At 50.2% G+C, this 17,172-nt stretch overlaps 1 protein-coding gene and 1 pseudogene across 1 annotated transcript; both read left to right on the top strand.

The window, feature by feature from the left end:
• The first annotated feature begins 2,059 nt into the window (after positions 1–2,059).
• Positions 2,060–3,317, top strand: LOC123125224 (BON1-associated protein 2-like; annotated as a pseudogene).
• Positions 3,318–12,619: 9,302 nt separating this feature from the next.
• Positions 12,620–13,987, top strand: LOC123125223 (BON1-associated protein 2-like). Its single transcript, XM_044545752.1, has one exon. The coding sequence runs from the start codon at positions 13,130–13,132 to the stop codon at positions 13,841–13,843; it is 714 nt and encodes a 237-aa protein (XP_044401687.1). The 5' UTR covers positions 12,620–13,129; the 3' UTR covers positions 13,844–13,987.
• The last annotated feature ends 3,185 nt before the right edge of the window (positions 13,988–17,172 follow it).

Genomic DNA, 17,172 nt, shown 5'->3' with positions numbered 1-17,172 from the left:
CCCCTCTTGCGCCGCCGCCGGCCGCTGCCCAAGATTCCGGCGACCGCAGCCGGCAGGAGCACGCCGGAAGGCCGCCACGCGCACGAGGCCTCCCCCCTCCCCCCTGCGTCGGCGGGCCGCCGGATTTGCAGATCTGCGGCAGTTCATCACGGGCCACCGGATTTGGTTTTTTCCGGCCGCCGGTTGCTGCCCCAAGCTATGGAGTGGTCGGGGAGCCTCTCCCGCAGCCCAGGCAAGGGCGCATCGCCGCATGCAGGTGCGAGTTCGTCCGCCCGCCGTCACCGAAGGTTTGCGGGCATGGACTCGTCCGGCCGTCCACCGGGCTCGGCGCTCGCGCAACGTCTTTATGGCTTGCCGATGCCGCTCATAGAGTGCGAAGACTGCACGCGGAAAGTGCTGCGGCTCACTTCGAGCACGCCGAAGCACCCCGGATGGGTGTTCTTCAAATGCGAAAATGACGGGGTACGTGCACTTGCGGTAGCTCGTTTCACAGTTCATTCTTTAGCTAAACTGCGGTGGCTGACTTCGAGCTTGCTCATTCTTTTGTGTAGGACGAAGGATGCTCATTTTGGTTTTGGGAAGGGCAATACATTGATTTGTTGATAGAAAATTTTTAATAGATGTTAGTGCACTCCTTGGTACAATTGAAGGCAATGATGCGGCTGCATGTGCAACTAGAGGGGAAGCAACATCTACTTCTTCCGAACCAAAGATGAAGAAAGAAGAATGCAAAATTAAGAATCCACAGATCAACAACAAATGCATGGAGAAGATATTAGTCCAACTAGTGGGAGCAGTTATGGAAATTGGAAATCTTCTAAAATGCATTCTTGTAGTTCTTGTTTTCTTTGGTCTTACTATTTTAGCAAAGATTTGGTGATGCTTTTTGTATCCAATGTTGTCATAAAACAAAGCAATGCAATATGCTAGATCAAATTGAGTTTCAAATTTAAGTTTTGCGGGCCGGGAGTAAATGCGCCAGATCAGACGCCGCAACCCCAACCCGTAAAAAAGCATATTCTGGGAATATCCTTTTTTACGGGTCCATTATGTGGGGTCTGCAACTGCGGCCGTCCGCGCCGACCCGCAAAGACGTTTTTCCGCGAACTGCAAAACCGTTTTATGGGTTGGGAGGATGCGGGGTCTGCTAGAGTTGCTCTAAGCGGGCGACGCTGCGTGTCAGCCGGTAGATAGAACAAAAACATCCGCCACCTCCAGGCCATCCGATTGACTAAAAAATAACCGTCAAATCTCCTCAAACGTGTGTCTCAAATTGCAACTAGCTTGTTGTTGCGATGTTCGCTCTGCGCGGCTTCATTGCAAAACCACCCGCGTATATTTAGCTTGTGGTGTTATTTTCTTAAGCGTTATTTTTGCAACAAAGATCATGTTGCACAAAATTTATTTGCAAGGTTGTGTTGTAGGGAAAAAAAATCATCTATCACCTTGTTCATCTTTTGCAACATGGATAAGGTTGCGGAATGAGTTTTGCAATTGAGGTTATGTTGTGGACATTTTTTTTGCCTTCACATTTTTGCAACATCAGCGAAGTTATGTTTTTTTTTGCAACTTAGGTAATGTTGCAGAAAGTTTTGCAATGAAATGATGCGGAGAAAACGCCGTTGTTGCCGATGCATATCACAGGAGCATAGCCGTCGTTCGTCACCGTTTGCAACAACGCCGATGTTGCAGAAATTCACAGTAAAAGACCTTATTAAAAGAAACACATGCACGTCCAAGTCCGGCCGCCATGGCCATGGCTGTGGAGAAGCTCAGGCCGTGCCACACATGTCGCCCCAGCCATCCCAACCACGGCCGCGCGGCTGGACCGTAGAGCGCGTACGTGTGCAAGCTCCGCCTAGCCCTCTCTGTGCGAGCTTCACTCTGCCATGGCCACTACAGGTGTGAAGGATATAGAGAATGCGATAAGACTGAGAAAGGGGAGAAGATAAGGTTGGTGAGGCCCACAAGGACACGTGTAGCATAGTCAAGGCGACGGACGCGACACGAGTTTTCAGCCGGCTGATTGATAGCGTTTTCCAACGCGTAAACGCCTTGAAGCTTGGACGAACATCTCTCCAGCTATTTTTCTTGGGAAACAAATCACATCGACCGTAGGAAAACATGAAACCAAACCGGATCGTATACAGATTCCCGACTTTGACCCAGTAAACGCGTGCGTCTCCTGCTCCCGATCAATATAACTACGCAGAGCCCCGCCTCAACGATCCACCAGAGCGCACGATCGAACTCGTCGCGGCAGCCAACCAGCAATGGCGCTCAAGGGGCCGTCGTCGTTCGCGAAGCAGCCGCGGAAGTCGTGGCGCGCGAAGCTGATGACCCTGGAGGTGACCGTACTGTCCGCGGAGAAGGTCTTCACGGGGTGGCTCTGGCGCCGCCGCTGCATCGCGACGCGTTCGCCGCGGTCAACACAGACTCGTCGGCCGCCCGTACCGGCTTCAACGACGAGGACGGCGACTGCAACGGGTACCCCTACTGGGGCGAGGCGGTGCGCGTGACGGTGCCGGAGCATTCGAGGACAATCGACGTGGAGATCTACGGCCAGAGGGGCGACGGCCGGCAGGAGTTCGTGGCGGCGGCGCTCGTGCCCGTCGCGGACTTCCGCGCCGGCCCGCCGGGCCACCTGCATTGCCTCAGCTACCGGCTGTTTGACACCGGGTTCATGCTAAAGACCCGTAACGGCATCGTCAACATCACCGTCAAGAGGCTCGACGGCGCGCAGGCCAGTGCGACGGCGGGCGAAGGGAAAGGCGCGAAGGCTGCGGAGGATGCCGCTAAGTGGCATTAGTAATTCCTGCTGCGGTAGGTGACGAACGCGGCGGGCGCGCCACGGGCCCATATGCAGTGATGGGCAACCCCGTCGAGGTATCTGCTGCTGCACAGGTTAACGGAAAGGGCGTCTACAAGCAGAACTAATTGATGGGGTTTCGATGCTACATTCTCCTTGATCATTACAATGTAAATCATGATGATATTGCGATTGTAATTGTCATGGTGTTAATTAGCTTAAATCAAAAACAAAAAAAAACTTAAATCAGATTTCAAATCATGATTTATACGGTGCTCGAAAATTACGATTTTCCATCTACGTCATTTGGCTAGGTTTATTTTCTGAACAATTTCTTTAAACCAGCTTTGTCAAATAAAGGAAAGGTCAATTTACATACACCGTTGCTCCCTCTAGTCATTTATTCTCTATCTCATCATCATATGCTCTAGATGGCAAATTTTACCAATAGCTATTTCACAACTATTGACTCTTATTTGGGGTGTGCTTCACACTGAAGGAGCTGCAATGGGAGGTCCATCCTACCTTGTTTGGCATTGGATCGGTGTGGCCATGCACTGATCGACAATACGTAGTGGTTACGCGCGAGTGTGCTGCGTCCAGGCATGATACTCCCAGTGCTTGAGGGAGGACGTGCGAGAGGGGGGAGGAAGACGATGGTGTGGCACCGAGCGTGCAATACAAGAAACCGGTGAGATATGAAAAAGACAAAATCAGCGTTTTAATAATGCCGAACAGTAATGTCATTATTCATGATTGAATATGTCAACTTGATATTTTGGGTGGCAATAAAACATCACCTTCTTAACATCTCGTATTTTTTCTAAAAAAATGTAACGGTTTTCATGAAGTTTTCATTGAATATTGGTTTCTTATGATATTCTCCCCGTAGCTGAAACCATACTAAGAAAAGATTGGAAGTGTAGTTTAGAAATCAATGTCAATAAATCTGTTTTGTAAGTCAGACGGTATCAATGCTGGGACGCTCGGTTTGTTTGATCGAGTGATTCATCAGACATGTGATTTCATAGTTTTTACCGTGTCAGACTCCGCGGGGGGTGGGGGTGGGGGGGGGGGGACGGGCGACAGCCGACAGGTCGTGGTTTAGCCAAGGCAAATTTGACAATTTTGATCTCGGGACGAAATCATTTCACAGAATGAACTGGGTGCGAAACTATTTCACTCCCCTGACCCTTTTGTGTAGCGCCCGCCACGCCGGCGCCACACCCTACTGTGCAGTGCCTAGCGCGGCGGCATTGCACCCCTGTCCACCATGGCAGCCCCTGGGCCCGCATCCAGCAGTGCAGCGCCTCCGAGCTAGGCGCCACACATGTAAAGTGCAGCGCCTAGCGGCTAGGCGCTGCACTGTGACTTATCCAGCCACTTGGCTGGCCCCCCTCCCACACCCCCCACACCACACACTCTCCCACTCTCTCCCCGAGCTTTGCCCCCTCTCCCACTCTCTCCCCCTCTCAAATCCTCTCCCAAATCTTGCAAATTTGAAGAATTTGTCCTTGGATTTCAAAGTCAAACCCTCCCTCAAGGTAATATTCTCTGATCCCCTTGTTTTGATCCAAGTAAAGTTCTCCCATTGCTCATTTGTTGCTAGTTTGGGGAAACCCTAGTTTTGTTTGGATCTAGAGATTTGCATGGAGATGTGAGATGTTTGTTTGCCAATTTCTATGATTAGGCTTTGTTAGTATGCTAGGGTTATTCTTATGGGTGTTCTTATGTTGGTGCTAGGGTTAGGTTTAGGGCTAGGGTTATGGTTATGGTTAGGGTTAGGGTTATGGTTAGGGTTAGGGTTGTTGTTTGATATATATATTAGGTTTGTATTCCGTGTTAATCCTTGGATTAGTACTCATGGAAGCAATGTTACCTTGTGTTCTTTGAATGCTTATAGGGATGGGAAGAACATGTGTGTTTGTTCATCATGGGGACAAAGACGTCTTTTTGAAAGGCAATATAGAACCGGACCCGGATGAGCTTGACATGGTGTTTGATAGTAGTCCTAGCTATGCGGAGCTCTTGCAACAAGTTAGGAAAGCTTTGAATTGGATGGACCCTAGTGATATCATTGAGTTGGAGGGAAGGCATAATGTTGGTTTTGGAATGCACATCCGTTGGAAGACAATGCGTGTCAACTCGGAGCAACGTTGGGTTGCATACAAGGAGACGGTGGCCGAATCACTGGACAAGGCTCTTGAGTTATTTGCAACGAAGAAGGTTGATTCAAGTTTGCATTTGGACTTGAACCGGAACCCCTCCCCTTTGGTTGCTAGTAGCCCCCCACCCTTGAAACGAGATGAAATTGTTGAACCTCTTTTGACCCAAGAAGTGAGGGCAACATTGAGCCCGTTTACAAACAACCAAGATGAAGCTTTGCAAGAGGACAATGATGAGTATGCGGACGATGACAATGAAGTTGATCTCCATGACAACAATGTGGGTGATCTCGACAAATATCATTTGCAAGAGACAATGGACCATTCCATCCCTTTTTCCCGTGCATATGCATCGGACTCGGATGACGATGGTCCCGATGAACAAGTTGATGCGGAGGGGGTTCACGGTGAAGGAGGCCGAAGCTTTCGAGAAGGTATTTGGTCGGGATCATCGGACTACATTGTTCAAGGATGTTAGTATCGCGGATGAAGCCGTGGTAGATGGTGGCCAATGTGTACCTCTTGGGGTTAGGCCAAGCTCTCATCGTGATTTGGTAGACGACAAGAAACGGATTGCTAAAGGTTCTAAGTTCGACACCTTGTTGGAATTGAAGATGTGGCTCGACAACTACTCGGTTACGCATTATCGTCCACACAAGGTGGTGAACTCGGACGTCAATGTACGCTACACGGTTGCATGTGCATCTGAAGATGAAATATGTCCGTGGATTGTGCGTGCAAGACCATGGAAAGGAGGTCCAACTTGGCATGTAGTGAGTTGTGTGCCAACTCACATGTGCCAAGGCAAAAGGGTGGATGGCAAGATTGTGTCCCAAGACCACAAACAACTCACGTCCGAGTTCATCGCTTACAGGCTCTTCAACTCAATATCCACACTTCCAACAATGAGCGTCCAACATGTCATTGACCTTGTGAAAGCCATCTTTCATTACAAGGTGAAATACGGCAAGGCATGGACGGCGAAGCAAGCCGCATTTAAGATGTTGTATGGTACATGGGAGGAAGCATACAACCGAATCCCTAGGTTGTTGTTAGCCATGGCCGCGACAAACCCGGGCATGGTTCATGTGGTCGAGCCTCATGGGCACCAAACAACGGTTCATGAAGGAAGGAAAGTCAGAGTATTTGGCCGTGCTTTTTGGGCGTTCGAGCAATGTGTGAGGGCTTTCGAACATTGTAGGCCGGTCATCGCAATTGATGGCACGTTCTTGACCGGACAATACAAGGGCACCTTGTTGGTTGCGATAGCAAGTGATGCCAATAACCGGGTGTTGCCATTGGCATTTGCTTTGGTTGAGGTGGAAAACAATGACAACTGGGAGTGGTTTCTGCATCTTTTGAGGACGAAGGTGTTACCCGCTCAAAGGGAAATTTGTGTCATATCGGATCGGAATCAAGGAATTCTTAACGCGGTGGAGATTGACATTCCCGGGCATGCTCCGTTGCACCATCGATGGTGCATGAGGCACTTTTGTTCGAACTTCTATAGGGCATGTGGCCTTAAGGAGTTGGCTGATGATCTTCAAGATTGTTGTCTCGCTTTCTCCGATAAGCGCTTCGCCACTTTGTACAACAAATTGCTCGCACACAAAAAACTTGATCCCGGGGGTCAAGACTTTCTCAATAGGCACAATCAATACCGGAACAAGTGGGCACGTGCTTTTGATGAAGATGGCCGGAGATACGGTCAAATGAGAAGCAATATGGCCGAATGCTTCAATAGGGTGCTCAAAGGTGCACGTGGATTACCCGTGACGGCAATAGTTCAATACACATTTGACAAGATGAATGCGTACTTTGTAAAGTACTCGATGGAAACCGATGCACAGATAGCGGGTGAGAACCCACGGAAGTACAAGTACAAGTTCCCACCCAAAGTTGATGAATGGTTGGTATTTCAATCACGGAAGGTGGACTCAGAAGAAGCTATATTATATGACAACGAAGAGTGGAAGTACGAAGTGAAAGAGCCAGGAGGAACCACAAACGATGGGTGAAGTCTTCAGGTGTGTACTTGTTGATTCCCTTCCTAGGCTTCAACTCGTATGCAGACCGAGCCTGGTACGTCCCCACGGTCATATCATCAGCAACCTATGCATCAACAGAAGATATGGAAAGACCGTGTGTGAGGATATAGTTAGCAATGCATCAACAAATGGATATATATCGTCATGCCATACCTCTTGGGTGACCACACCCACATCCTCATCCTCCAAAGGTTCACCATGGCCCTGCCCCGAAGCGGGATCTGATGGTGTCGCCGACCTAGACCGTTCTGGTGATACATACTCGGGGTCACGACAACCGAAAAGGTTTGATAGCCGCCTTAACTTTTGGCCCTGGCGCTGCAACATGTACAAGTGAATGAGACATGGAACGTAGCAACATATGTTAAGTGCTAGTTTGAAGGAGATGTGAACCTTAATGAATGCTCGAAGTGCACCTTCCCCATCGCTTTTGCCAGCCGGGGTTGTTTCCAGAATAGTCTCGGTCTCATCAGCTGCTTTCTTGATCTGGGCACGCTATGAACAGAAACGGTATCAAAGTGTTAGGCAAGCGAAGATGTGAATAGTGCGAATGGAAAAGCAAAAAGGGCAAACCACAAAGTTCATCATTGGAGCTGAAGGGATCACTAAGTTGCCTTTCCTGACTAATGCGTTGTACTGGTGCTGGGCTACCTCATCAAAAACGGTGGTTCTTCCAGAATCTCCTCAGCATACGCCGGCTTGCATACCTCCACGCGGGTACTTGCAAGAAACCATGTGAGATAGTTGTTGAACGCGATCGGGCAGTGCTCACGAAGCTGGGCTCGTTTTCCAGCCCTTGCTTGCTCCACACTAAGAGCGAACTGCACAACATACTTCCTGTGATGGTTGGCCCAATCCTTGATCTTCCGCTGCTTTTTCCTATCCAACCTGCAAGTTAGAAACAGAATATTAGCATCATCGAAACCGTCGAGAAGCTGCTAAGTGCTCAAGGTTAATTATGTCTTACGCGTGTAGCAACTTGTCCGTGTCCTCCCACTCCGGCGGGTGTGGCTGGAACAAACCAAACTGGCGGAACACCCGATGTGGCAGGTGAAGCTCAACCGCCCAGTTGCATATCAGTGGGCACCGCATATGCCAGAGATCCCTATCCCTAGTGCACATCGGATTCAGCCTGAACTCCATAGGGTTACCAAAACTCTCTCCTTTTCCATACGGCTCTCATTCCACTTGCAAAATGGGATTGAATGCAAAATTGATATCGAGTTACGATACAAGCATGATAATCACTTATGCAATGTCGGTTCACCTGCTCAGGCGTGATCGCGTCCAGCTCGCTCTTGTACAACTTGTACATGACCGAGGGATCATCCGTCGTCTCATTTAACACATCCCACTTGTAAGCCCAAGTGGGAAGCCGTAGTGGGTCGTCTTTGTCGTCCCAATCCTTGTACTTTACGGTCTTCGGTCGTCCAACCGGAAAATGCTCCCAGCTTCATATGGAAAGTGCGAGCAGACAAACACCAATACCTCCAGTGTGCCTACAACAGGCTTCGTCCAACTGCACATAAAAGAGAACATGGTCAAATTTGTCGCAAGAGCGCATTGATAATGTATCAATGAAGTGAAAAGGAAACAACTTCATACCTGTCGATACAAGTAAGCCAGTGTCGCCGAACCCCAACTCCATTTGCTATCGAAGACGGTCAACGCCTTCAGCCACATCCATGGAGCATTCTTGCCTGTGCCATCAGCAAACATAGTCCTGGATATCACATACCACATGTAGACACGAGCATATGTCTTCAGCATGTCCTCATTAGCATCCTCAGGGCAAGTACTGAAGTTCGATGATATCCACGTGAAAGTAGCGCCGACTGCGACTCTTTCCTTCTTCTTGTCTTCTGCTTCTGGTTCCCGAGGCTCCGGAGGAACCATACCGATAAGGGCATGCATCTGCGCGCGCCACCCATCAGAATCGGTGTTCATACATAAAGGATTCCCATCGATAGGAAGACCGGTGATCATAGCAATATCCTGGAGCGTCACGGCCATCTCCCCGGTCCGAAGATGGAAAGTGTGTGTCTCCGGCCTCCAATGATCAATAAGCACGGTGAGTGCTGCAGCATTGTTGGGTGGCGTCAACCGGCGGACCAACTGAATGAAAGGGAGAAGTCCTGCCTCCCTTACATACGGTGTGTACCGCTCATCATAGCGCATCCATCCAAGGGTGACCCCGTGAGACCGAAGCTTCAGAGGTGCAAGCTCCTACAAACAAACAAATCATAACATTACATATGGGGCATTTGTGTTTGAAAAATATACGAAATTCATAACACCGGCCACTTTCAGTATTACCCGCTGCTCCACCGACATAGCGTACGACCGGTGTTGTTTTTCCGAGTGATCATCGAGAAGCCAAACCATCCTAACAATTTCACCAAAGCATTCTTGTCAACACGATTATCTTTTCAATTCAAAAAAAACTAAAGTAGGCCTACTAGATGCAAAATTCAAAGCATATGTATCCAAAGCATTCTTGCCAATACAAATATAATTTCAATAAACTAAACTAGGCCTACTTCATGCAAGATTCAATACAAATATCTTTTCCATATAAATAACATGTCAACCTATGTATCCAAACTATATAAATAACATGTCAACCTATCTATCCAAACCACATTGTAATCTAACAAGGGTTCCCCAAATCTAATACATGCAAGATTCAAACAAAAGTTCCCCAAATCTAATACATGCAAGATTCAAACAAGGGTTCCCCAAATCTCCGAAATAGCGTACATGCTATGGATAGAAAGAAGGGGATCGGAGAAAAGTACCTTCTAGGATGGATTGGTGAAAGAGTCCACGGGCCAAATCGTCAGATCTGAAGATTTTTGAAGATGGGATTGAGAGGGGGAGAGGAGCCAGCCGCCGCAACGATGCTTCTGTAACTGCTGAAGAATGGGGTGGGTGCGTGAGGCCTAGCGCGCGGCGGCTGCATCTAAGTCAATGTGCAACGCCCGAGGGCTAGGCGCTGCACATTACACGTGTGGCGCCTAGCTCGGAGGCGCTGCATTGCGGGATGCGGGGCCTAGGGTTGCCACGGTGGACAGAGGTGCAACGCCCCCGAGCTAGGCGCTGCACCGTAGGGTGTGGCGCCGGCGTGGCGGACGCTACACAAAAGGGTCAGGGGTGTGAAATAGTTTTACGGGCAGTTCATTCTGTGAATTGATTTTGTCCAGAGGTCAAAATTGTCAAATTTGCCTTTAGCCAACTGGCTAACTCCACCCGTGGACTTGGACCATAAAAAGTCTTTGCTTGGGGAACATGGCCTTGGATATCAGTCAACGGTAGGCACATACGTAGCTCTTGGCCAATTAGCATGTGTTGTTTACAAAGAACTTCATCCGCGTTTCCGCGCACCGAAACCCCATCGCTTTACCAAGTGGCCGGCTTGGTAAGCTACCAACAAAAAAAAACCCCATCGCTCTGACGAAACAGCGGTCGCGTCGTCTGCGTCGTCTGCTCCTGGATTCAGAGCAAGAAAAGACCACTGAATTGCACACCATGCAGTTTACACCAAGCTCTCACCGGTTAGATTCAGATTGCTGCCCTACTCGCAGATCATCTCTGAAGCTGCATTTCAACCCCCCCTACGCCACACCCAACACTTCATGTTAAAACCGTCATCTGCGATATCCCTGGGATGGAGATTGAGTTCGATCATCATTTCTCCTTCTTGACTGGAACATGTTCGCGAGCACATCGTTGGTGTTGGCTGAAACAGGGGAAGTTCAACTCAGAGATATCCACAGCCAATTAATTTTCTTTTAATAAAAATAGCTCCCTCCCTGGTTTCGTTTAACAAAAACAATAATGTTTTACAACAGCTACCAAAAGAAAATAGAAGAAAGGTAAAAGAGCAAAACCAGGGCGAACACTGCTCTTGCATTCTTCGGCGTCCACCTGTCAGACCCTTAAAATGCAAGACATAACGCCAGCTGATAACAGATACCAACTTCAGTCGAAGATACCTTTCAAACAACATTTTCATGCATTATGCATTTATGCATACGCTAATAGGAAGGCTTCAGAGAGGCGCTATAATAGACAGAGTGGAGAGTGGAGACATCAGTTTTTCTTCGGGCCGCTGTGATCCTATTCACCCCACTCGCCAACCATGCATCATTTTAGAAACTTCGTTTGCTATCAGTTCATAAGGAAAGTCTTGTAATCAAAACTTTATATCAAGCACACAAAAAGTTACGGTAATAATGAAAGAGCAAATTCGAATAAGCGAGTTAACCTTTTGACTTATACCCGCTATCTTTATGATGGAGATAGAAAAACTTGATGACAGTAATACTCGAGAGCCAGTTGCTTGGGAATGGATAGACCTAGAGGAAGAACAACTTGCCAAGACTAGTGAAGTGGTTCCGGAGTTACGGATCCAATTGGTTGGCACATAAAGACTCCAGTTGTAGCAGTGGCGGAGCGTGATCAAAACAAGAGGAGGGGGGTGACTCCATGTCAAAACACACAATATGCATGAAAAATTTCAACAAGTCATCAGATAGAAAGGGGTAATTAGATGACCAATTGACCATGTCATTAGCCTTTTATGTTTACACAATGACACAAATTTTGGTGTTCCAACACAAAAGACCACCCCTAATGGCCACCAATGCTAGATCACCAGGAGATGATGGAGATTCAACAATTTCTCACCCCCTTTTCCTTTAATAAATGGCTACATCGTCGTTGTTTTCCCATTGCTGGCCAAATAAAATTCATGGAAATGCGGTGGATCCCGGTCCTTGCCAACAGTAGGGCTCCGTTTTTAGTTGTTTCTTTGAGTTTTGATAGAGTCTACCCATGAAGGCAAAAGGTGAGGACAGCTTCTTGAAGATGGAATGAGATTCTCTTCGCTTAGCCCCCGTCTCGTGGTGCTTCTAGCATCAGAGGGCGTGTGGAGTTTTGTCTCCGACGAATCTCACGGGATTCGGTCGGCGTTCGTCTTTAGTGGATCCGCTTGGATCCGATCTTTATTCTTCTACCTTCGTGTGTCTACAGGTTGGATCCTTTTGATATACGCTTCTCTTCATTAACGGCGGTTGTTTTCTGGTGCGCTGGTTCTCTGGGACCTTGGCACAATGACTTTCCGGCTTTCTAAATACAACAAGATTTGTCTGGTTTCGATGATGGAGGGCCGAAGGCGGCGGCGCTTTTGGGCTTGTAATCCTAGTTAGGTTGGTCTAAGAATCTCAATGTAATTTTTACTTTTGATGTTTTTATACTACCTTAGCTAGTGATGAATAAATCATAAGTTTTCTAGAAAAAAGACAAGCAATTGCACCTTCCACGTAATAATGAAGTTGTACAACCAAATATATTTTGTATGAGCGAATAAGGGTCATTGACGGTACGTTTGTCTCCCATGCAGTCGCCATACGCTTAGGCCAACTCCACCGCAGAACCTCATCTTGTCCGGCTTTGTCCGTATGGGACAAAATCTGGCCCAACGGGCACACCTAAATGGACTAGCACGTCCGTTCGCGTCCGCTTTTGTCCGGCTCAACCCCAAAACTAGATCAAACTTGAGCCACGGATGCTCCCGAACGGACATACGACGGATGCTCTCCTCGCCCCTCTCGTCCGCTCCCGTCCGCCCTCTGGCCCACAAATCAGTGAGACCAGAGCTACCGCGCGGCCTGCGAGGCCAGCGGTGATGCCACCGGCGCAGGACGCAGCTGCGGTGCGCGCGGGGCGGGGCGGGACTGGCGAGCTCGGGTTGAGGCAGGGGCGCGCGGCGGCGGCGCGCTCGGGCGGTGCGGCGGCGAGCTCGGGACGGGGCTTGGGTGCGCGCGCGCAGCACGACGAGCTCGGGGTGGAGCAGCGGCGCGTGCGCGGCGGGGCCGCGGCGAGCTGGGTCGGGGCGGGGGCGCGCCCGGGCCGCACGGCGAACTCGGGGCGAGGCGGTGGCGCACGCGGGGCGGCACGGCGAGCTCGGGGCGGAGCTGTGGCGCGCGTGGGACAGGGCAGGGGCGCGCGCGCGCGGCACAACGAGCTCGGGACGGAGCCGCGGGGCCGCGGCGAGCTCGGGTCGAGGCGGGGCCGCGCCCGGGCCGCACGGCGAGCGCGTGGGGATGAGCGCGGCGAGCTACGAGCGAGGCGGGAAAGGCCGGCACGGCGAGGGGATAGCAGTGCCGCCCAAGGACCAGTTCACCGCGGAGCCGACGACCCTGGAGGTGACCGTGCTGTCAGCGGAGGAGGTCGTCCTCAGGGAGCTCCTGCGCTGCCCGCTGGACCGCGGCGCCTACGCCGTGGTGCACGTGGAAAGGCCGGACGGGGGGTTGTATACGGACAAGCCAGCCCCGCGCACCGGAATCAACGATGAGGACGGCGACTGCAACGGGTACCCCTACTGGGGCGAGGCGGTGCGGGTCACGCTCCCCGCGGGCGTGCCGGTCATCCACGTGGTGATCTGCCGCCAGAGCGGCGACGGCTCGACGGACTCCGTGGCCGCGGCGAGGGTGCCCGTCGCCGACTTCAGCGTCGGCCCGCCGGGCCACCTGCATTGCCTCAGCTATCGGCTATTAGACACCGGGTCGGTGACGAAGAGACGCAACGGCATCGTCAACATCACTGTCAAGAGGCTCGACGGCGCGCAGGCCAGAGGGAAAGGCGGGAAAGCCGTGGAGGAGGCCGCGAGTGGCACTGGTGATTCCTGCTGTGGTGGTGTCGCCGAGGAGGGGAAGGTGTCCGCCGCGGCGACGAGGGCGGCACCGGCCGGTGCGGTGATAGGCTATCCCGTCGAGTTCTCCGCTGCTGGACAGGCTAATGGAAAGGGCTCCGTATAGAGTGGCATTACATTCTTCTTGATCATGCCATATGTACAAATCATGCTGAAATTGTGCTACTAGTCATCAGGATGTTAATTAGGTTAAATCCGAGCAGTATGTATTGGTCAAAAAATGGTTTTATATATTGTTCGAAAATCCTATTTTCCACCTATATTGTTTGGCTAGGTTTATTTTCTACCTATAAGCAGTTTATTTAGATGAATAATTATGAACAAAGCTCCAAACCAACAAGTTTTGCCGATGTGGCATCCACACAACTAAATTTTGCACACGTGGATTCACCCTCTTTTCTCTCCCCTCTTCCCATAGTCCCATTATGGCATCTCAACAGACTTGTGTTGTCTTGTCGACAAAACTAGTCATTATCATCAATCGAAAATTTATCATTTACAACTACTCCTATAGAGTAGATTGTGCCCAAATTGCCCAACATAAGTTGAGAGAATATACAAGTTTGTTTTCTATTTTAACCCGAAACTTGTGTAAGAGTTGTTGGTTGATTTACCTAGAACTTTGCCCTCTCTCCTCATTTATTATCTCACATCATCATATGTCCTAAATTGTAAATTTACCAACTATTTTTTGTTTTTTCTAAACAAGGCACAATACTTGTTAATTAGCAGAAAACCGGACAAAAATCATCACAATGTGTTGTCCTGGCATACAAAAGATAGAACACACACCGTTGTGCTGAGCTGCATCGACAACATTGCACAGATCTCACAACCAAGGAGTTGTTATGCGAGGTCCTTGCACGTTGCAACTTGTTGGTTGGATATGCTCTATGTGTTGGTCATTTGGCCGGATATGCAAGTTTTTGATAATGTCTTGTTCTGATAGCCCTCCTGTCCGTGCAACTTGAGTGGGTGATCCAACAGACTCAACAAAAATAGCCATCCAAGAAGCCTAGAAGGGGATTCTGGTGTGAGAAGTGGGAGAAGGGGAAGTTGATGCAAGAAGATATGGTGGCCAAGATGAAGAGGTTCGAGGACATCTTGTCGAAAAAGAAGAAAACATGTGTCAAGCACTATGACGTGAAGGAGAAAAGGAAGGCGGAGTGGTTCAACATCTTGATGACGGCGACCGGCGGGAAGATGAACCTAACTCAAAGAGAAGAAAACCAAGGTCGAAGAGAGGAAGGTTGAACTCACGACCGCTTCAGAGGATACCAAGATGTTTCCCATGAAGATGGACGAGCTGGATGCGGATGTGGCGATGATCGACCTCATTGTACGTATTAGGATGTTGAAGCGCTTGGCATCTGTGTTAGGATTTTGAACATACGTGTTCCAGAGGTTAAATAAAACAGGTGTTCTACCATTTTTATTTTATTTGATTATACTATGTTCCTAGTTCCTTCGCCCGCAGTGCAACGACGAGGGAGTTCCGTGCGTTTTGCATCAGATTAGCACAATGGCGTCTTCCACGTAAGTTGTACCAAAAATGTGTTTGCGCGTTAGCGGTACGTTCAACTGTTGCGTTCACGGTACATGCTTTATATCCTTTATTTATTTATTATTCTGTCCGAACGAAACGCGTGTTTTGCCCTATATAAACGACGTGAAGAACGTCTGTCCTGCTACCTTGGGAAACAAATCCGGTCGATCGTCGGAGAACCAAATCTGTACAAACGGGGAAATCTGATCAAAACCTAGATACATACAGCCTAGGTTCCCGACTTGACCCTGATCTCGGCCCAGAGTAAGCGCACGCGTCTCCTGCTCTCCATCCATAAGCTACCCCGACCTCCCGTCTCTGCGATCCACACGCGCGCGCGCACCGATCGATCCAACTCATCGCTGCAACCACCAGCCATGGAGCTCAAGGGTACACCACTGCCGCCCAAGGACGAGTTCGCCGCGGAGACGTCGTCGTCGTCGTCGTTTACCGTGGAGGTGACCGTGCTTTCCGCGGAGGAGGTCGTCATCGGGGACCGCTGGCGCCGCCTGCTGGACCGCGGGGCGTACGCCGAGGTGCGCGCGGGCAAGTCGAAGGCGTCCACCGGCATCAACAGCGAGAAGGGCGACTGCAACGGGTACCCCTACTGGGGCGAGGCGGTCCGCGTGACGGTGCCGGGGCACGAGAAGGCGATCGACGTGGTGATCTGCCGCCGGCGGGAGTCCGTGGCGGAGGCGAGCGTGGCGGTCGCCGACTTCAGCGTCGGTCCGCCAGGCCACCTGCATTGCCTCAGCTACCGGCTGTTCGACGCTAAGTCCTTAACGAGGAACCGCAACGGCATCGTCAACATAACCGTCAAGAGGCTCGACGGCGCGGCGGTGCCACGTGGTGAAGGGAAAGGCGGGAAGGCCGTGGAGGACGCCGCGAGTGGCACTGGTGATTCCTGCTGTGGTGGTGTCGCCGACAAGGGGAAGGTGCCACTGGCGGCGGCGCCGGCACCGGCCGGTGCGGTGATGGGCTATCCCGTCGAGTTCTCCGTTGCTGGGCAGGCTAATGGAAAGGGCAGAACTAGTTGATTGGGCTTTGACGTTACATTCTCTTTGATCATGCCATGTACAAATGCTCCCCTAAAAAAATGTACAAATCATGCTGAAATTATGCTACTAGTGGATGTTAATTAGGTTATTAAATTCGAGCAGTATGTATTGGTCAAAAAATGATTTTATATATAGTTCGAAAAAATCGATTTTCGGCCTACACTGTTTGGCTAGGTTTATTTCTACCTATGTAAGCCATTTATTTATATTATTTTTAGAAAAGGAGGATGACCCCCGGTCTCTGCATCTGGCCGATGCATACGGCCAGTTTATTAATTATTTTCACAAGACCTTACAAAGTCATACAACAGTAAGACTAAAGTAGCCGTCTAAGCAACAAACTGTTGCTACACCTATCCAGTTGATGAAGGGGCGCAGATAGCCTGGGCCTAATACCAAACAGACATCGCAGCCAAGCCTAACATCTAAGACCTGAGACCCCAACCTAGCCACTTGCCGGGTCTGGGGCACACACTGGTCCGACATGCTCTCAGAGGCCGCCGCCGCCAACTGCCACCGCTCCATCTTCAGAACTGTACTGATGCATCAACCTTGCTCGGTCTAGCTATCGTCGACGCCACCACGGCGCCCAACGGCACCTCCTCCCTGCACGCAAACAGCTGAGCACGTCGCGGTCGCCACTGATACACCTCAGCGCCATGCTGTCAAGTACCATCAGCCGACACAGCTTGAAGTCTTTGAAAGATCTGTCGTGCGTAGCACCTGCCGACCAGACATGACAAAGCGTAGCACCTGTCGGTCAGGCATGACTTGACATCTCCACCGAAACTCCGTGCAAGATGAAGCCGCTCCACCTCCTGCCTCTGACTT

The sequence above is a fragment of the Triticum aestivum genome, chromosome 5D, assembly GCF_018294505.1.
Source record: "Triticum aestivum cultivar Chinese Spring chromosome 5D, IWGSC CS RefSeq v2.1, whole genome shotgun sequence".
Taxonomy (NCBI): Eukaryota; Viridiplantae; Streptophyta; class Magnoliopsida; order Poales; family Poaceae; genus Triticum; species Triticum aestivum.
This window is presented reverse-complemented; position numbering and strand designations above follow the sequence as displayed.